This window comes from Chaetomium strumarium (assembly GCF_033439665.1).
Source record: "Chaetomium strumarium strain CBS 333.67 chromosome Unknown B0T15scaffold_5, whole genome shotgun sequence".
NCBI classification, from domain to species: domain Eukaryota; kingdom Fungi; phylum Ascomycota; class Sordariomycetes; order Sordariales; family Chaetomiaceae; genus Chaetomium; species Chaetomium strumarium.
This window is the reverse complement of record NW_026944433.1, coordinates 430,963-450,599: the sequence shown is the minus strand read 5'-3', so window position 1 is coordinate 450,599 and position 19,637 is coordinate 430,963. Positions and strand designations below refer to the sequence as shown.

Genomic DNA, 19,637 nt, shown 5'->3' with positions numbered 1-19,637 from the left:
ATAAACAGAGTGTGATCCTGATTCAGTGATAGCTACCGTGTGTCGTAGCAGACAGTACTAAGCTCTAATCAATAATTAACAAGTCAAACAGAGCCCCTTACTACGGGTGGTTTGATAGAGAATCCCTATGTCAGACAGTTATGATGAGAGTACTAGTAGCAATGCCATGCCATGCCTCGAACGGGGTAGTGAATGGCCAAAGCCATGTCCCTTGAATCATTATCCTAATCTTCCCCAGAACCGCCGCATACAATGCTAGTAACCATACACCAGACCAGTACTGTTACAGACAACCTAACGCCGTGCCGGATCCTGCTCCCAAAGCTCTACAAATAACCTGAAACCAACCCTCCATACCTAAGTCCAACATCTGTTTCCATTCCACCCTGGAAATAAACAAAGCGCAACACACTTCCAACGCCCGTAATGCCCACGCCCACACGGCGTCAGCTCAACAGTCAAGCAAAGCTGTCCTCGGCCGGCCACCGGCTGCAGCGCTCAACCGCCTTATTACCCTTCCCAGCATCCACTTTCTCGTCGACGGCGTTCACAAGCCCCTTCTCCGCCATAGCAAGCCACACCACATCCCTCTCATCTTCCGCCCCGCCCTTTACCCCTCTCTTCAACGACAGGCCATCCAGCTTCTTCACCCTGGCACACCTCTTCCCCACCATGGTCTCATACAGCCTCCTCTTCACACGGGTATCCATATCCAACCGCGCACAATACTTCTCGTCCCTCCTTGGGTCCTGATCAGCCAGCATGAACTGCTCCTCCTCCTCCGCCTCCCCAACTTCTTCTTCTCCTTCTTCCCCATCATCACCACCCTTACCACCACCACCGCCCACCTTGCTACGCAGAACAACCCGCACCTGCTGCAGCACAGACGCATAGAATCCTTGCGTGACGGGGTTATCCCTCAGGTCGACCACGACCAGATGCTGGAAGCCAGCAAGGGTATTTACCACCTTCGCCGGATCCGCGAGCCGGTTACCCACAGCAAACAGCTTCTTCAGCCGCGGCACACACCGCAGCGGCGCCAGGTCGGCGAGGGCGTTCATGTTGAGGTTGAGCACGCGCAGGTTGGGCATCATGAGCCCGACCTCCTCGGGCAGGGCCGACAAGCCGCAGTTGGCCAGCTCCAACAACTGCAGGTTGAGCAGGTCGATTGTCGGGCAGAAGGAGCCGAGGAGGTTGCCGGAGAGGTAGAGCTTGCGGACCTCGTAGGCGCGCGAGAGTAAGTGCGCGAGATTGAGCGGTGCGGTCCCGCGCTGTTCGCGCAGCGAGAGGCTGTCGATGCGGCGGGCGCGGGAGAAGCCTGATATTTGCACGAGGCAGTTGCGGTCTGCGTGCAGGAGGCGGAGGTGGGGTAGTTTTTGGACGTTGAGGAAGGTGAGTTTGTTGTCGTCCAGGCGGAGGTAGCGGAGGGAGTGCATGGGCTCGTCGGACTCGACGGAGAAGGTTGACAGTTGGTTGGCTTCAAGGTTGAGGGAGTTCAGCGCGGGGAGCTGCCCGACGTGCGCGAGTTGGCTGATTCTGTTGCCCTTGAGGTCCAGCTCGGTGAGCTGATGGAGTGTGCTTCCGTCGAAGTCTACTTCTTCCATAAGGTTGCCCCTGACGCGCAGCATCTGCAGCCCCTTGTGGAACTTGATGCCGTCTAGACTCGTAATCTGATTGTTATCCGCCCTCAAACTGCGCAAGTGGATGAGGCTCTTGAAGGCTGAAAGGCTGGTAAGCCCATTGTTCGAGACGTCAACATATTGCAGGTTCATCAAATGGTTCCAGGCGGTGAGGCTCGAGAGCTGGTTGTCTGTCATCCTCAGGCGCAAGACCGAGGACGGCACGCCGCCGAGATTCCTAATCTTGTTCTTGGAAGCATCCAGGCTTTGGAGCTTCCCGCAGAACTGGTCCAGGGTATGCAGGCTACTCAACCCCTTGTCGCGCAGCTCCAGCTCCCGCATGTCTTCCCAGTACGGCTCGAACGGCTCCACTTCGGCGAGCTTATCCACGAGCTCGCGCATGCTCATCGACATGACGCGCCTCGAGGGATCGCCGGTAACCAGGCGGTGATTATCCACCACATAACTGGCTTCGAGAGGGAGCGTGTCCTCGCCGCAATGGATGGTGAACTCCGAGAGCGGGCTGAGCGAGAACGTCCCAACGTACTGGCTGATGACGGCGGCCTGATCAACCCCTGCGGCAGGGCAGTTCTGACCCTGAGCCGGAGCTGCGACCAGGAAGCTGAGACTCGCTTGTCGCCGACCGTGCTCGCGACTGACAACGCTGTAGTCTCCCAGCACGCTGAGTTCCATCCCAGAAGTGGGCTCCTGATCCTGGGATCTATTGGGACTTGACTCCTCATCCCGCTCCTCGATTCTGGACACGGGCCGCCCCATCAAAGGACGGCCTTTGACGGAGAGGTAGCGGGTTGGGCCGCGCGAAGCGCTGCGGGACCTTGCCTGAATCGAGATATTCCTCCTGTCCCGAGCTGGTGCGTCTCGATATAGCATCTCAGCGGCCTGGTCACGGTTGTTTCCCTCCATACCCGTGTCGTTGATACCGGCGACATCCTGGATCACGGATGCAACGGGAGAGGAGAAGCTGATGGTGAGTCGCCTAGGCTCGTTCGCTGGACTGCTGTCCCCGCTTGGTTCATGCTCACCGGTCTCTTCGGCATTGCTTGGATGATTTGCATAATTGATATGGGTCAGGGACTCGGGGCTCGCATCAGGGGTCGTCCTTGTAGCTGAGCCCACCCTAGGGGCTCTTGTAGGACTGATCTCCGCAGCGCCTGGAAGGCGGTCTTGAAGCTCGAACTGCTTTTTGGCGGCCAATTTCAGGTTCTGCATCTCCCTGGTGACGTCGACGGTGAGGTCTGGGATACCAGCGAAGGGGTCGTCTTCGCTGGCCACGGATTGAGAGAAACTCCTACTTCTCCTCGACTCCTCCGACCCCTTCCGCCTGACCCAGACGTTACGCTGCCTGTCCAAAACCATACTCCCGATCTGGTCCGGAATCAGATGCGAGACGCTCTCCGGCATGATTGTTTTTCTTGCATCGGATCCTGATCCCCTTGATGATCCTCTAGACGAACCAGTCGGCATGGACATTCCAGTACTCTGGGTAGGGAAGCTGGCCGAGCCCTGAGACGGCACGCTATCGTCAACGCCGTTGGTGGACGGGTGTTCTTGCCAATCGGTGTTTTGGGAAATGCGGACTTTGGGCAGGTCGCTGACTGTCCCGGCACCAGACGCCGAGTGCCGGCTCCGCCTGCTGGGCCACGCTCCCGACTCCTGTTCCTCAGCGGCATGATTGACCTCCTGGGCAAGCTTGTTCGAACGCACGGACGAAGTAATCATGTCGCCCATGTCGCTGGCCTCCTTGTACTTCTTGAGCTGTTCAGCAAGGATCGGGTCTTCCTGCTTTGTGGATCTGCGAGTAAGAGGAGGGCGTCCCTCACGACTGGGTGGCCGGTCGAACGGCTCTTGGGTCGAATCTTCGAAAGACCCGTCCAGTTCCGGAGACCCCTGGACCTTTTCTTCGTCTGATTCCTCCACGCTGGCCAGGCCGCTGGGCAGACCAGCCTTGCTGCGGATCATGGCCATGATCTTGTTGGCCTCATTTATGAAGTCCTCCGTCTTGATGGAGACCTTCCTGTTCGTCTCCCTTGCGCTGCCCACTGGGAGCGGCGCCGGAGGCTGCCCATGCCTGCTGGAACGAGCAGGCGACCTCTCAATCTCGGCAAGGGGCTGGCGCTCGCGCTGCAATGAGGACCTCTGGCTCGGTGTCGGTGTGCGAGGCCGCACCGCCTGGCCAGTTGCAGGTGCTACAGCCTCTTGCATATCGTATCGGTCGCTGCTCCGCGCATCTTGGCGGGACATGGAAAGAGCGGACTGCATTTGCTGGTGTGACAGCTGAACCGAGTCGACTGCCGAGTCGAAGTCGTCTACTCCATATGAAACATCAGACTTGTGCAGGGTCCTGCGCCGCTTTGGAGTAGGATGGTCTTTCGAAGGAGATGTGCGGGGCCGCTTGATTTCCGAGCCGGATGCATCTCTCTGCCTGCCTGGCGTAGAGAGCAGGTCAGAATAGGCCGGGAACGACGCCCTGCCAGGACGTCGTGACGTGTGGGAGGCTGTAGACTTTTGCCGTCGCCGGTGCACCACGACGTCTGCTGCCGACGAGGGGGAAGAGTTGTGGCTGACGTCGAAAATAGGGGGCCGCGGAGGTGACATGGAGTCTTCGCGGGGGCCGCGGTTCTCCTTGTCCCCGTCCATGGCGGACAGGTCGTTGGGTATGTGAGAAAATTCCTCATTGAACTCGTAGCCATCGAGCTCTCCGACTCCGAACCAATTTGGATTGCTGGAGTGCTGGTCCCTGCTCCCACTCGCACTCGCTGTCGGCGGGGGCAGTAACCAAGACGGAGTCGCAGCTAGATACGGGCTGTTGCCGTCCACGGCTATTGAGAATGATATATCGCCGAATTCTCCGTGCATTTGGCTAAGCCGCCTCATCAGTGTCTGACTGGTAAAAGTGTCGTAAGGCTGGAACAGTTTCAAAGGGCTGTTGTTGCCTGGTTGGGGTGGTGCGAGACCCTTGTCAGGGCTCGGATCAGGAGCACGGGGGAGGTCCGGGCTGTTCTCAGACGAGTCCCAGCGCTCGACTCTCACTGTGGGGAATTGCTTCGGCGTACTCGCCTGCAATGACTCCTCCGGATGGAGCTCAGAGCTGTCGCTAAGAGCAGAGCTCAGCACACGGTTGCGGAATGATCCCTCGTTGGATCGACCACCCCTTTGAAAGTTGATGAATGCCTCCAGTCTGCCATAAGACTCCCCTGCCCCTTCATTCCGTGATGCGGTGTTTACACGGACAGAGCCCTCATCGGCACCACCCGTGAGGTACTTCTGGCTTAGCTGTAGTGTCTCCAGTCGCTTCCGAAGCTCGTCCGGCGGAAGGTCTGCCGGCCCATAAATCGTCTTGCCATTGCTCGCCTCACGCCGCTCGAGCAGAATGGGACTAAAGTCTTCGTGGCGCAAGTCGCTTCGGCCACTGACTCTGCGCGACTCAACGTCCTCCGACAGTGCTGTTTGATCCGCCTGGGTGCCTCCCTGGGAACGGCCACTTGGCGGCATACCGGCGTCGGATAACCTGCTCGCATCGGGCGACTCCTCAGAGCGTCTATATCGCATCCCCGCGGGCCCCTGTCTTTGGGGTTGTTGGGGAAGCTCTTGTTCTTCCATCGGCCCGTCCACGTGGATGTCGACTGTCGAGGGATCGCGTTGATAGAGCGGCGGGCTAGATGGCATGGCGGCATCCACTTGCGGTTCTTCTACTTGCGAGGAAGCATCGACATCGCCCCCTCTTGATGGACCCGGTGTCTGCTGAGGCGGCTTGAAGATGTTCTCCAACCCTGTCCCTGCAGATGTGAAGAGGTCCCGCTGTTCCCCATAAGACAAATCGCCATAGACCAAGCGCCTCTTCCACTCGGGCGTTTCCCCTTCCTTCCCCTTGTCTTGTGATGCGCCCGTTGATTTGCGAAGGAATGTTCTGCGGACGACCGAGTTGGTTGCCGAAGCAGAGGCGGAGCGGCAGGCATGGCAGTCGCGGCCACTGGGACTGATCTCCTGCGAGAGCTTGGACGGCGTGGGACGGGACAAGGCGGCTAACCGCTCGTTGAGGCTCCGTTCGCCGAGGACTTTGCCTCCGTTGCTACTGCTGCCATCGATGGAATTTTGGTATTTCTTATGGTGCGGGCTAAATCGCGGTATCCTACTAGGAGTCTTCGGCTTTGGGAGCGGCTTCGTGGCCGGGGACGGAGTTGCAGCTTCGGCAAAGGAGCCGTCGTTGGCCGGGGATCCGGGCTGCGACACCCAGTCCTCCGACAGAGAGTCGAGCCAGGCGTGGCCCATAGTGGCGCACGGTGGATATCCCCAGGAATGCGGCGTGTCTGCGGAGTTGCTGTATCAAGCAGTCATCAAGGCGTGGGAACACGTAGCAGCGCAGGCGGAATTTTAGTTGGCGGGGTTCGTCGGCACTGCAGTGCGGCGAGAGGTATGCGCAACGGAGCGTCCCCAGTTGATGTGGGTTAAGAAATCGGATTGTATAAAGTTAAAATGTAATGTACCAGCGACACATGGTCGCAGAAGCATGGGAATGCGAATGCAAGTAATCAGCGAGGCCGCTATCAAGATTGGTCGACTCTCATTTTGGGAGCGGCCGATCGCGTATTGGGGGTAAACAGCTACACATGGACTGATTGGCTGGCTGGGGTGCCACCTCTCATTTCCCTAGCAACCGGGAAGCAGGTGGCCCCGCATCTCAGCCCAGAGAGCTGGCAGAGTTCAGGTGACTGCGCGCCGCTTTTTAATTAGAACAGCGCGGTTCACCGCGCCTCGCTCCACCTGCAGCCACCCTGGCTTATTTCGTCGGCAACCGAGACACAACTTGAAATGCAGCTCACAGCCTCAGGTAGTTATCGAGCGACTCAATTGTTGAGGCACATTATGGTCCCAGCGTAGAGACTGTCGAACACAATCGTATCCGCCATGAAGCGCTGTTTTGGAGCTCCAGATCGCGAATGGCTTCATCCAAGGCAATTCCTCGATGAGCCCGTCTACAGCGAGGCCCCGCACGACCCTGACGACGTGATCTACCCCGGCTCCGACGATGAGGCATACAGCAGCCCGACCGAGCGGCGCAGCCGCTGCGAAGCACAAGCGCAGCGCTTCCTCGATGGAAAGCCGGTGTTCTTGCTCTCGGCCGCCCTGCGCGGACCGTTCGATAGTAAATCGGGCTGGATCAACCCCTGGCGCTCCAAGTCGACATCCAGGGTGACAAAGCCGAGGCAAAGAAATCGCCGCTCATCTTCAAAGAGCGCTGCCGAACAACATGAGTCTAGCCGGGTGGTAGAAGCGGTCAACCGTGACCCACGCCTTACAGGGGGCAGTGCCGCACCACGCCGGAACGCTTGCGCCGCAGCACAGTACATGGACAATGAAAAGTTCCTCCTGGTACAGGCGTGGAGAGAGAAGGTGCTGGCGGAAACCGATGTCTCTACAAGTCCAGCTGGGCGTGAGTTACAGTCAGAACCTGCGTCTGCGGACTCAAGGCGAGCCACCCAACAAACAACGAGGAGGGAATCCGACTTGACGCTAGATACAAGCGAGGACAGGCCCAGGGGCACTGCGCCGTATACACCGAGCGCGGCCAACAAGGTTGAGACACGAGTTTCGTCAGCGACGTCAAAGCGGAAACGTTGTCAGATGTCATCGAACTCAGCGGACGACGCCCGGTCGCCTCTCTACTCGAATCGGGCAGCGATCGGCCAATACTGCCCCAGCTCTAGTGCACCCGCGCCGGAAGCAAGAATTACCACGCCGGGCGAAGCCCTCCTGGAAACCAAAGCATCGGCTCTGGCGCTTAAAACACAAGCAAGCGCCCGCACGGACGGAAGCTTCCGCTTCCGACGCAAGGACGCTCGAGATAAGGGTTCGACTTTGGGCAAGAGCAGATTGGCTGGCTCTCAGTCTATGCCCAGCGACCCAGCGGAACTCGTGGGTGTGGAAAGCCAGCCGGTCGAAGGACGGCTGCCGGGTGAGACGAAGATCCCTGAGCATACTGGAATGAGAAAGTCACCAGGTTGTACGACGGCCCTGCCGAAGCCTATCCAGCAACTCAATGAGGCTGCTCCAAACTCTGAAGTACAGGAAACAACCGAAGAAGATGCGCCCGAACCCGGGGGCTCTCAGAGCATCGAAGGGCTGGACGAACAGGCATCGGACCATGGCCAGTATGAAAAGGCCGACGGGACGGAAACAGCGTCACAGATTGACGGTCCTACATTGGTTCCTTCGCAGTCCCCACGTAGCTCTGAGGATCCAAGTATGCCCAGCTTTGGACACTTTTCGTGCGAGAAGCAGTCGCAGGACGTCATATCGGATGCCGTGGGATTCCCTAGGAAGCTGCTTTGGCCAAGACCACAGCAAAGCGCCAGCGGCGACGGCTTGCCACTCTTCGGTATAGAATCGACTCCAATCGTATCGCCGAAACAACCAGAGCCTGTCGATTTCTATCCTGGTCATCCTATATTGTCTGATCTTGCGACATGCACGAAACAAACGGGGTGCCAGCCTGTGGAGGAGCCTGAAGCCGTCCAAGCTTTACCCGAAGGCAATGTCGAGACTCCAATACAAGAGCACCGATCTGCATTTGCTGAGCCAGATGAAGTACCTGCGAAACCTTCACCAGCAAGAGCATCCGTAGTTGAAGATGCGAGAGAAGCAGAAGGAGACGATGTCCATGAGACAGGACAGGTGCAGGTCTGGGTGAAGATCGAACCCGGTATCGAGGACGACATGGAACGTGGACTACAGCCAACTACTTCTCGCCCTCCAGAGGTCCAGAGTCCCTGGGTGAAGGATGATGCAGCACTCTTCGCCAGGCAAGCCTCTAATGCCCACTCACAATGGCAATGGCCCAACCAAAATGTCGAGTCGGCACACATCAGATCCAGCTCACCCAAAGCTACTCAGAGTCCGTGGAATAAAGATGTGGACTTCATGGCCGCAGCCATCACTGGGCGATCCCCTTCCTTGCTCATCTCCAATGAAAGACTCTCCGTCATCGCCAATCAGGCACTCGAGGAACCAGCCTCGCAAAGTCCCTGGGCCAAAGACGATTCGCAGCTGCAGATACCGGGCGCCCAGTTGTTTAACCCGGTGTCTTTGCCCGCTCCGAGTCACGACCTTCCGGTTGAAGAAGATGTCATATCCGGCCACGGTCTCCAAATTGTTGAAGATATAATTCCCAGTCATGGTCTTCCAATCGCCCACGCTGGGGTTCAGTCACCGGCACCTGGCGATGAGAACATCGATATGTGCGATCCCTCCTGTCCATCCACGCCGGAAACGAAACGATCAAGCATCCCAACCCCGGATGTCACTTTGTCGGTCAAGTCCTTCAAGGAGTTCATGACTCCCTCGCCCCGACCAGCGGCCAAGAGACGCCGCATCTCCACCACCACAACATATGGCCATCTCCCTAGCACACAGGCCCTCGTTGATGCCACGGTCTCCAACCCCTGGCTTAAGCCTGCAAGCACAAAAGCCCACAAACAGAAGAAGCATAAACGAACACCAAAGCGTGTCTCGTGGGCCGCGCTGCCAGACGAAGAGGAACCCAGCACACCATGCCCCGACATCGACACGACAACCTCCTCTCCATACGGAGCCGCGCCGTCAAGCGACTCCATTCGACGCAGAAAAGACCTGCCGGCTACCCTCCGATCCCGCGCCGCCTCTCCCCCGCCAAGCAGCCTCTCAGCCTCCAAGCTCCCCGCCGCAAACCAGAAATTTGGCAAGCACTTCGCCGCCGTGGCAAGCCGTCGTATTGGAACGACACCCTTGCGGCAGACGGCCAACGTACGCCGTCTACTGCCGAGTGCCTCGCAGCAGGTGTGTGAGAGCCCTGCTGTTGACGCGATGGCGGAGGCTTTCATACGGGCTGAGAAGGGCGCCGTCGACCTCTCTCAGGGGGAAGTGGTGGAAGACGATTCTTCCGCTGTGGAATTGATGTGTGAGGGCGCGGCAGGGATGAATGTGGATCAACCGGATGAGGGATCTGAAGAAGGAGGGGAGGATGAGGATGAAGACAAGGAGAATGCGCAAGAGGAGGAGACGCAAGAGGCGGAGCAGCCGGTCGACGACGTCAGTGCGGTGTTGCAGAACCTGGATGATTTCTTGGGGAGTTGGAACTTGGATGCGGACCTCGCGAAGGCAAGGGCTGAGAGTGAGCGGGAGAACAAGCGGGCGGATCGTAATGCGGTAGGGCTGAGTGGGTTGATGGATGCTGGGGTTTGGTACTGAGAGAGCTTTGAGTTGTTGAGAGTGTCGAGTGTCCGACATCTGGGTTGTTGATAGTAGTAGTTGGCTTGGCTGGTTGTTTATACCCCCGGCATGACTGAGTCCATATAGGTTTGGACTTGGAGTGGCATAGCAAGGACGCGGAGTTGAGGAGTAAAGTTGAAAGTACTCACAAATGAAGTATTCTATATAATTGCTTCAACATGACTTGGGGACACAGCTCTCTTAGGCGGCCTCGGCGAGGAAAGAACGCTGTCTGTTTACCCACCGGTCATACCGAAGCATAGCACTTCAGCAAGCTTTTCATGTTTTTGCTAGATGCTTACTGTTTAAGCTGGCTCCTTCCTTCACAGTTGCTTGACCAGGCTGAGCAGTTTGAATTGCCAGGCTTCGGCTGACCAAGGAAAGCTGAATACTCAGGAGCACGTTGATGTCAACCCGGACTCACACCTCAAGACGTAGGTCGAAAATCGTTGGGCTATTTCCTTCCCCCCCTTCCTCCTCCCCGCTTCTTTTCGTGTTCTTGTTTGTTCCTCTGTCCTTTTTATTATTAGTTGAGTTGCTGTATAAAAGTTCAGATAAGAAGCTTGGTGTAAACGCCTTTTTTCTTACATTGGGGTGCCAGGTTGAGCTGCCTCGAGCAGAGGTGTGCTTGGGAAACATCAGATTTTGATTACCGATAGTTACACCACAACAACGCCGGACCGATATAGGCCGAAGTTGACTTGAAGAAAGCAGCACGATAGTTATATTACTGGCTTGACAGTTTCAAGTTAAGTCGATGAACATTTCAAGGCTCACAAGCACTGGCCAAGTGTCGCATGACGAGAGTAGATAGATGTGTTGTAGGAGAGTACATATTGGGATAAACAACCTGGAGATGTTGGCGTCGGCTACTACTACGAGTACTACTCCATTGTCCAACTTTTATGATCTAGTCACTCTCGCAGCGTGCAGAGGGCACACGATAGGAACGCTGTTATTAGGGAACGAATACCCAGATGAAAGTGACAGTGGCGTCCAGAGGAGGCATAACCCGCTGTGGGATGCTACTCGTAGGTAGTGTGCAGGAAGTGGAAACGGAATATTGAAGCTATGGATCCGATGCCCCTTGATGGCATGCGGCACGATCTCCCTCTGAGCGAGCAACCGCCGTTACCGCCCTGACCTGTCAACCCGAACGGCGTGATTTATCGACTTAGCTCCCCGTCTTTCGGCGGTGAATGAGCCCAGATTCAAACCTGGAGTCGCGGGTTTACCTAATAGCAGCCCGTTCATATCCTCTCTCATGCATGCGCTACTTTCATGTCCCACCTATCCGAAGCTCTGGATCGGCCACGCATATCTGGTCTCTTCAGTCCGGCAGGACGACACGTGGGCTCTTTCCAGCAAAGATAGAGGAGGCCTCCGGGAAGAGCGGACAAGGTTGCGAAAGAATGAGCTGCGATGACGGTGCATGACGACGAGATGAGGTGCTCATTGCTCAGACGCAGATGTCAAGGGCCCGAGCTGGCGTCTTACAGCATGGAAACCTGAGAAACCGCGCACCACATGGGTGAACCATTGGCTCACCTTGGGTGGATTCCTGGTGTAGGAGCAAATGGCCGAGGCGAGACGACGTTTTGAGAGGAAATGCTGTATGTTGTGTAACCGTTCTACATAGAATCATAGGCGAAATGGCCAGTCCACCACCGATGACGCCAAGCTTTGTCGTTGAACGTGCTGGCGCTAAGGCAATCTCACAGATAATGGCTCCGTCTTCAACCAGATAAGGTGGGCAGAAGGGAGGCGGGAGGCGTCTGTTGCACGCAGCCTCCCTCAGGACGCCTCTGTATCCATGATATTTTGATCACCTCGGGAGATATCAAGGCAAAATCTAGTCTAGCCCGTTTATTAGCCATGTAACTGCTGTTACTCAAACAGGAAAGGAGGTGGCACGTAAAAAGGGCAAAGTGGACAACTCCTTCGAAGACGGCAACTGCACGAGTCCGGTCAGCATGGGGCCACCCCAGATTCCCGAGTCCATGGCTCCTGTAGCCCAACCTGTCAAATCTCGGCCTAACCGGCGTGGGCCAGGGAAATGTAAAAAACCACCTAAAGTTTCACAGAATTCCGGGAGCCGCGTAATCGGTGTCCTGGCCCGACCCAGTCAAGCTAGGTTTGTGCTCGGCGAGGTTGAGACATCCTACTGTGTACGACACGAGCTATAAGCCGCTGCCTTCTTCGGGACTTTCGGGGGCTACCAAGGTACAAAGTAGCGCCGCAAAGTAGGGTCTGTACTATAGTGAGGAGACGCAGACGAAGATGGAAAGATCAGAAGTACATACCTAGGATGAGTGATGTTGGGATCAAAGCGGTGCAGGCCGTTGGAGCACGTTTTCGACTGATTGGCGGTGATGAGCCCCCTCCCTACCTTATCCATGACCGTGCAGGGGACCCAGCTGCCGGGCCTTCAACCATCCGCATTTCATAGTTGTATGCGACCAGACGAGGGGATTCGCTAGGTACCTATTCGGACTCCGGAGTCACAGTGGTGCCAGTGTACCGGATGTGCATACACTCATGCATACAGAGCACGTTGATAGGCTCAGCCCAGTATCTTGGGAACGTTCTTGGTTAGCGCTCTGCGCCGTGCCGTGCCGTCAAACTGGAGTGGTTTCCGTCCAGCCATCGGTTGAGAACTTGAGAGATGGTGGGATGGATGTGTGGTAACGTCAGGTGCTGCAGAGATAAGGTATGCCGATCAACTCTATACAGTAGGTACTCAGCTTCGATAGCGATAAAACCACCTGCAGACTGCAGTACGGTAGTACCTGGTAACGTTAGCGATATCGGACGATCTTGCGCAATGCCAGATGGGCACCGCCGGCCGCTGCATGTGTCCGTTGCTCACAGAGAGTTAGATATCTGGAGATAGCTCTCGCCGGTCGAGCCTCAGTTGCCAGAACATGCGGTGCCCAATGGGAAACCTTCCAGCTGCCAAAGAAGCCTCTCATGTCTTGGAGCAGCGCAACGTGATCGGGCGGTCAGTGGGGATTCCGTTGCGTAACGGCCGCCAATCGACGGCGCAGATCCATTAAGTGGGGTCTTCAATATCTCGGAATCCTCCTTAAGTCACCGGTGCTATCTTGGCCATCAATCAGCACGAGGAAGGGGATGTGCCTTTCATCGACCATTCTGTCGGGGTGTTCACTCTGCTGCCAATGTGCATAGCCAACGGAACTTTGAAGGCAGAGGAAGAATGTTGCTTGAATGCATTGGGACCTGGACGTGCCAAGAAGTTTGCGTTATAGCTGTGCGTGTACGGCTGATGTTGGAATATTATCTAGGAGGCCGAGAGAACCGCCCAAGAATTGGGTGAAATCCAGTATGGCATGTCACTATTCATTGAGGCCATCAAGGATATTAGACTCAGGGGAGAACCTTAACTGACTATACTAGCTCATGATCCCACGCTGTCGCGCTGTTGTCAATGTGTGTTAGTGTTAGGATGGTACCTTCCTTCATGCTCCATTGTGGGCTTCCCCGCTGCCAAGCTTCAATTGCCAATGAGCGGGCGTGTGACCCGCCACCACAGCAAATGGCCCCACTCCAGTCTTGTCGCCTTTTGCGTCAGAGCTCGCCAACCAAATGCACTTTGCATCCATTTCCATCCCTTCTTATCTCGATAACTTGCAACCTGTTACCGTCCCGTGCCAACAACCAGACGTCCACACCTGTTGGATGAGTTGATTGAAGGTACTGCTGAGGTATTGGGCTTTTTGCAGCATTAGCGGTTGGGCTTTGTACCGATTGTTTACAGTTAGATCGGTGACACGGGCCGGGAACAGTTCCATTCCGAAGAGATCCCGTTTTATCTTCTCTCCTTCATTCTGGAAACCGACCCGGTAGCAGCGCACCTCCCCATGCGCCGCCCAATGTTCTATATTACTCATGTCCAACCCGCCCTCTCCCCCTGAAAATGCCGCTGCCCCAGCAGCGGTGAGTCCCGCACGGACTGCTGGCGACGCCACGAACTCTGTTCCTGAAGCAGAAGCGCCACCGCCTTGTCCACCCGCGGTCCCGACACAAGAGACAGGGACCCTCTCGTCGGTACCACCACTACCACCATCAACACCCCCTGCCCAGCAAGGCACGCCCGGCACCGATCCCCTGGTTGAACAGGCCACGGTGATCTCTGCCGCGTCCCATGCTGATCCCGTCAAATATGCCCGGGGCCCTGCCATCCTGCAACGGCCCCACGGCCCTTCCTTGCTGACCCAAGCTTTAGCAACAGCTCGTGGCATCCCTCGACAGCATCAGCCCAACAATTCTCCGTACCCGCCTCAGCATCCTCCTGAGCTCCAAGAGTCGCTGAGTACAGACGCCGAAGATCGAGACCCGCGTCATGGCTCCCTGACACAAGCTGATGGCAATTCACTGCCGCTACGACTTTCCCCTCGAAAGACAACAATGCCTTCCGCAACCGCAACGTCCACGGCAGTGGCCTCTCCACTCCATGGCAGAATTGATCTCAGCGAAGTCAACTCGGTGCTCAATGGCCACCGCGAGTTCCTGACCAAGACCAAGGGTAGAACCGGGTCGTTCGAGGGAACCGAGAGGGAGCGCCCAGGTCGATGGCATACTTACTCGCACGATAAGGCTGCTACCAACCCTCTAGCCTCTCCGCGGCTTACCGACTCCCCTCCTCCTTCGCAGGATGAGATTGCCGGCGAGAACCGTGGGTCAGAACCCCGTCCTCAGCCAAGAGCTTGGAAGACAGAGCACCGGGTGTCCATGGGCCCCGAGAAAGCATGGTCAATCGGGGCGGGAGACTCCACCAACAGCCAAGATGGACAGGTAGAGAAATCCATCTCCGAGGTGCTCGCGGGAGTTGAGCACAATACACGCAGCCGGAAGGCTAGCCACAGCCTACGGTTCTTCAAGGAAGGCCTGCCCGAGAAAGGGAGGCGGAAGGACCAGCGCTCTGCACTGACCCCGCGAGACAAGTCACCCCCAAGAGGGGAGAGGCTTGCCGACATCAAGGAGCAAACCGTGGACGCTGAAACAGTGGAGCCCCAAGTGCTTGGGGACGCTGGGTTGTCACATCAGCAGCAAAACAGGGCTCCAGTCCCTCCTACACGGTCGCCGGAGGCTAAGGTCACTCACGGCTCTGCCGAAGACTACTTCGCCCAGAGACACAGCGAAACAATCCGACATGTGGCCGCTGAACCCGTGCTCTCCCAGTACGAGGGGGATGACGGCGACCACAAAGTTGTCGAGTCTACCGAATCGGGACAATTACTAAAGCCGCGGGGAGAGGGCGACCTCGGTGTCGCAGCTGGGGAGAGCGCCGAGGAGGGCGAGGACTCTGGAGAGGAAAAGATCTCATCAGCAGTGTTCTTGCCGCATCAGGGTCTTGAGCAGGAGCAGGAACACTCACCTGTTCCTGGAATTCCTCAAAGGGTTGCGCCCTCGAGGAGACACTCGCGGCATGATGATTTCCATCCGTGGCTTGTCAAAGCTGATGAGCCCGAGACCGACGACAAGGGTGATGACGTTGACTTGGAGAGCAAAGTCAGGCCGGAAGCTGCCGAATATGCCAGTATAGCTCCAGAGGTAGCCTCCAGGCAGGTTGATGAATCTGCCCCTGTTGATGAACGTGAACCTGGTGTCCCCTCTTCCCGCCCGTCTCGTCCGGTCTCCCAGTACTATGAGGATGCCGTCCACGAACACCAACTGACTCCAAAGCAACCGTTGGAGGCCATTGAACTCATTCCCTACAAGCACCAGGTCGGGGGGCATACCACGCTGTGGAGGTTTTCGCGTCGAGCTGTCTGTAAGCAGCTGAACAACCGTGAGAACGAATTCTACGAAAAGGTCGAAAAGTACCATCGCGATTTACTGGCGTTTCTGCCCAGGTAAGTACTGAACCAAAGCTATTTCTGAGTGAAATTGCTGACAGCTGTGTCCAGGTATATCGGGGTGCTGAATGTCACCTTCCAGAAGCAGCCGCGCCGCAAGTCCACCATGAGACGAGACGAAGCTGCTCCCTCTGGACGCCCTCAGGCGGCTCCGAGTGAGCCCGCACAGCTGGAGGGTAACGGGACGGCCAATGGCGAGATCGCCTCGCCGTCTAAAGAGTCCCAGAATTCGGATGCGCGGGTAGTCAGCCAGTCGATGCAGTCATCGGCGGCTCAGATCCCGACCGTTACGTTTGCAGATAACCAACATATCTTACCAAGAAACCTCCTTCAACCGGCAGCAAACCTCCCTAGTCACCTTGGGCGCTTCCGGAGTGCTTCAGCGTATGCGCAGGGCACAGGGGGACAGGATGCACGGGCGACAGGCAACCGAGAGGAGCTGTCACGCCCAGGCTTGCAGGATCGTCCAAACAGCTGGGGCGCCACAACCGTGAACAAGAAGCTCCGTAACGAGGTTTTCAACGATGCTTTCTTGAAGCAGCCAATCGCCATCCACCGGCATCGCAAGGGCCATCAGCGAGTGCCGCGGCGCGCACTTCAGCAGGTGCTTCGGCCATCCGGGTCGGATCCGAGTTTGATAGAATCCCATGAGAAGAAGGCTCAGGCAGCGGCCAGCGCCGTTGAAGAGTCTGCCAACCCGACCGGCAGCTCGCATATGCACAGCCAGAGCGATCTTGGCCGCAGGCTTGAGTGCTGCGAGGATGAGGAGGAGGCGCCGAAGGACGTGACAGGCACCAGCGCGCCGGAGCCCGAGATCTTGGGGGAATCGTCGCCCGCCCAGAAGAGGAAGCGCCGCTACTCCGGCACCGGTCTGCGTAGGAAGCCGAAGGATGTCAGGGAGGGCCGCGGTGATCTGAAATACTTCGCGGAGGCGGACGATGCGGGCTACAAAGGGGACCGCGAAGACGCTCAGCAGTTCGAGGTGTTCAGAGCCTCGCCGGAACGAACAGCGCCGGAAGCTGAGACTAAAGCTGTTGAGATTCCCGCCGCGGCTCCAGCGCCACCCGTTGGTCCTCTGGGATACAGCAAGATTCCGCGCCCGGTCAACCCTAAGGAAGCCCAGACTCAGCGCGATTCGCGCGTCGAATATTTCCTCCTCCTCGAAGACCTGACCGCCGGTATGAAGCGCCCCTGCATCATGGACCTCAAGATGGGTACACGCCAATACGGCGTCGACGCCAATCCCAAGAAGCAGAAATCCCAGCAAGGGAAGTGTGCTAAGACCACCTCGCGCGAGCTCGGCGTCCGCGTCTGCGGGCTCCAGGTCTGGGACGTCAAGACCCAAAGCTACGAGTTCAAAGACAAATACTACGGCCGCGAGCTCAAAAAGGGCGCCGAATTCCAAGCCGCCCTCACGCGCTTCTTGTACGACGGCGTCGACCGCGCCAGCATCCTGCGCCACATCCCCACCGTCCTGCAGAAACTGGACGAGCTAGAAGTCATCATCAAGCGGCTACGCGGCTACCGCTTCTACGCGGCCAGCCTGCTGATGTTCTACGACGGCGACGATACCGCCGATAATAACAACAATAATAATAACTACTATGCCGAGGACTCGACAACGGACTTTGCCACGGACACGGAGGAGGCCTCGCCCTACAACAGCAACAACAACAACCGCCGGGCGCGGCACAGCAGGCGCGAGATCGATTTCAAGATGGCGGACTTTGCGAACTGTGTCACGGCGGGTGACCTGTCGGCGCGCGACCGCCCGTGCCCGCCGAAGCACCCGGACCAGCCGGACCGCGGGTTCTTGAGGGGCCTGCGGAGCCTGAGGAAGTATTTCTTGAAGATCCAGCGGGATACGCGGGCGGAAATGGGGTTGGTGGCGCCCTCGAGGCAGGGGGATACTATTTCGGAGCTGGATTTGGAGGTTACTGAGGATGAGGGGAGCGTTAGTGAATGAGTGAGTGATTTGAGGGGAGGGAGGAGTGAATAACTATGCTGTTTCTCTTTTCTTAAGATCCAAGTTTCTACTTGACTACGGATGAGGTTGGGGCCGGGGTTTCTTCTGTAACGGCAGCGCACGGGGCGTTGTGTTCCTTTTTCTGTTTCATGGTTGAGGCAAAATCAACATACCCCTACATCGGTTTTGTGGTCGCATTTGTTTTTCCTTTCCCCTCGACAGCAGTCTTTGCTGCCGTTCTAGCGTAGAGATTGTTATGAGTAGTACGCATATGTTTGATGTTCTCCGGGTTGTGTGTACTCGAGGCGGGCCACGGCTTAGCTTCTTCTTTTCCTTCTCTCCAAAGAGTGGCCATTAGGGCCCTGGACATTTTGGGGCCGGGTGGGTTGGTGATCGTCTGGGCGGTAGAGTGTAGACAAAAACTTAGGCTATGGTGATCTGTTTTACTTGCCTCTCTACGGGTGTTGTCATGTGTTGGGTGTTTTGGCCATCCATTGATGTGGTCGGCGGCGAAACGAAGGAAGAGAAGAAGCAGAGGGAATGGAAGCTACGGTTGACCGACGTTGAGTACAGTACATGTCTATTACGAGCTAACGTACGCAGGACTATTGTACAGCACCCCTACAGCTTCGCCTTCTCTCTCAATTCCCTCACCCTCCTCTCCCCTGCGGCCCGCCTCTCCCCCTCGCTCTCCGCCAAGCGCCTCTCCCTCGCCTCCTCGGCCGCATGCCCCTCGGCGCTCAGCAGCGCCACACTCTCGCGGTACATCTCGGCCTTCAGCAGGCCGTAGATGCCCGTCTTGGCCTTGCCCGCCAGCTTCTTTTCCGCCACCAGCGCCAGCACGGCCTCGAGGCCGCCCACGCGGTCCGCGATGCCCACGTCGACCGCCGCGGCGCCGCCGAACCGGTGCGCCTCCAGCACCAGCTGCCGGTACGCCTGCGGTGCCAGCTTCAGCCGGAAGATGCTGCTCATGGCCGCCTTGAGCGGCACGCCGAACTCGAGCTCGTTGACGCACGCGAAGCCGCGCGTCGGGTTCATGACCCGGTAGTCGTGGTGCATGGCCAGCATGAGACCGGCCGCGAAGGCGTGGCCCGGGAGGAGGGCTATTGTTGGCATGGGGTATCTTTTTTTTTTCTCATGGCGTTAATAAACAACTGCATTGTTTGTTCCATGGTGGTCATAAAATAAGGAGGATAATAATATCAGGAGTATCCATACGTGAGAAAGCGGTGAAACAACCTATACAGCACCCGCGGCATGAACCCGTCCGTGGCCACGGCGTGCTCGAGGTCGAGCCCGTTCGAGTAGAACTTGGCGATGCCGCTGGTCGTGACCACCACGCCGGGGGTGTAGCCGCCGAACTCGATCAGGTCGAGCGCGTCGAGCAGGGCCGTGCATGACGCCGTCGTCAGCCGGTTGTCGGGCGGCGAGGTGATGGTGAGCAGGTACACGGCCGGCGCGGGCTCCGTGGCTACGATGGCGCCGCCCGGGTGGGCGCCCAGGGGTGGGATGGGAACTGTGAAGAGGGGTTTTGAGTTGGTGGCGGCCATTTTGTGTGTTATTTATTTTGTTGGTGCTGGTTGGTAGGTAGGTATCCTGACCAGATCGGATGAATTGGGATGGATGTACTGTGTGTAGTTTGTAAGTGTCGAACTTGCGGGCGTCAGGTAAACAAGTCGGGTAATGCCCCTTGTTCCGGGCTTCCTCAGGAGTCAGCTTTGGGCGGGAACTAGGCACTTAGACCGGTAGAACCTAGTGTACTTGATCAGAGAGACTGGCAAGCCGTAGGAGTGTGTTCACCGAGTCGGGTATCAGATCCAGCTTCGAGTACGTAGGTAATTCGTTCAGTCCTGTAACTTCAACAACGGCACGTTATGTCCAGTACATCCCGATTGGCATTCGCTCGGT

The 19,637-nt window shown here is 57.2% G+C and overlaps 4 protein-coding genes across 4 annotated transcripts; 2 read left to right on the top strand and 2 right to left on the bottom strand.

Moving 5' to 3' along the window:
• Nucleotides 1-15: 15 nt before the first annotated feature.
• Nucleotides 16-6,182, bottom strand: B0T15DRAFT_535220 (uncharacterized protein). Its single transcript, XM_062869491.1, has one exon. It carries the CDS (start codon nucleotides 5,907-5,909, stop codon nucleotides 459-461), a length of 5,451 nt encoding a protein of 1,816 aa, XP_062719784.1. The 5' UTR covers nucleotides 5,910-6,182; the 3' UTR covers nucleotides 16-458.
• Nucleotides 6,183-6,386: 204 nt separating this feature from the next.
• On the top strand, nucleotides 6,387-10,051 carry B0T15DRAFT_535218 (uncharacterized protein). The gene has a single exon (XM_062869490.1). It carries the CDS (start codon nucleotides 6,546-6,548, stop codon nucleotides 9,861-9,863), a length of 3,318 nt encoding a protein of 1,105 aa, XP_062719783.1. The 5' UTR covers nucleotides 6,387-6,545; the 3' UTR covers nucleotides 9,864-10,051.
• A 3,639-nt stretch (nucleotides 10,052-13,690) lies between these two features.
• On the top strand, nucleotides 13,691-17,817 carry B0T15DRAFT_226244 (uncharacterized protein). Its single transcript, XM_062862883.1, has 2 exons — nucleotides 13,691-15,760; nucleotides 15,815-17,817. The coding sequence occupies exons 1-2, from the start codon at nucleotides 13,794-13,796 to the stop codon at nucleotides 17,727-17,729; spliced, it is 3,882 nt and encodes a 1,293-aa protein (XP_062719782.1). The 5' UTR covers nucleotides 13,691-13,793; the 3' UTR covers nucleotides 17,730-17,817.
• A 533-nt stretch (nucleotides 17,818-18,350) lies between these two features.
• Nucleotides 18,351-19,279, bottom strand: B0T15DRAFT_485784 (ClpP/crotonase-like domain-containing protein; the record flags this gene model as incomplete). Its single annotated transcript, XM_062866311.1, has 2 exons — nucleotides 18,351-18,852; nucleotides 18,948-19,279. 2 exons carry the CDS (start codon nucleotides 19,277-19,279, stop codon nucleotides 18,351-18,353), a joined length of 834 nt encoding a protein of 277 aa, XP_062719781.1.
• Nucleotides 19,280-19,637: the final 358 nt, after the last annotated feature.

What these genes read in the sequence shown, in the direction of transcription:
- B0T15DRAFT_535218 (XM_062869490.1), top strand. Translation starts at nt 6,546, where the DNA reads ATGAAGCGCTGTTTTGGAGCTCCAGATCGCGAATGGCTTCATCCAAGG.
- B0T15DRAFT_226244 (XM_062862883.1), top strand. Translation starts at nt 13,794, where the DNA reads ATGTCCAACCCGCCCTCTCCCCCTGAAAATGCCGCTGCCCCAGCAGCG. An exon ending in TTACTGGCGTTTCTGCCCAG is followed by an intron (nt 15,761 to 15,814) that starts GTAAGTACTGAA and finishes AGCTGTGTCCAG; the next exon opens with GTATATCGGGGTGCTGAATG.
- B0T15DRAFT_535220 (XM_062869491.1), bottom strand. Translation starts at nt 5,909, where the DNA reads ATGGGCCACGCCTGGCTCGACTCTCTGTCGGAGGACTGGGTGTCGCAG.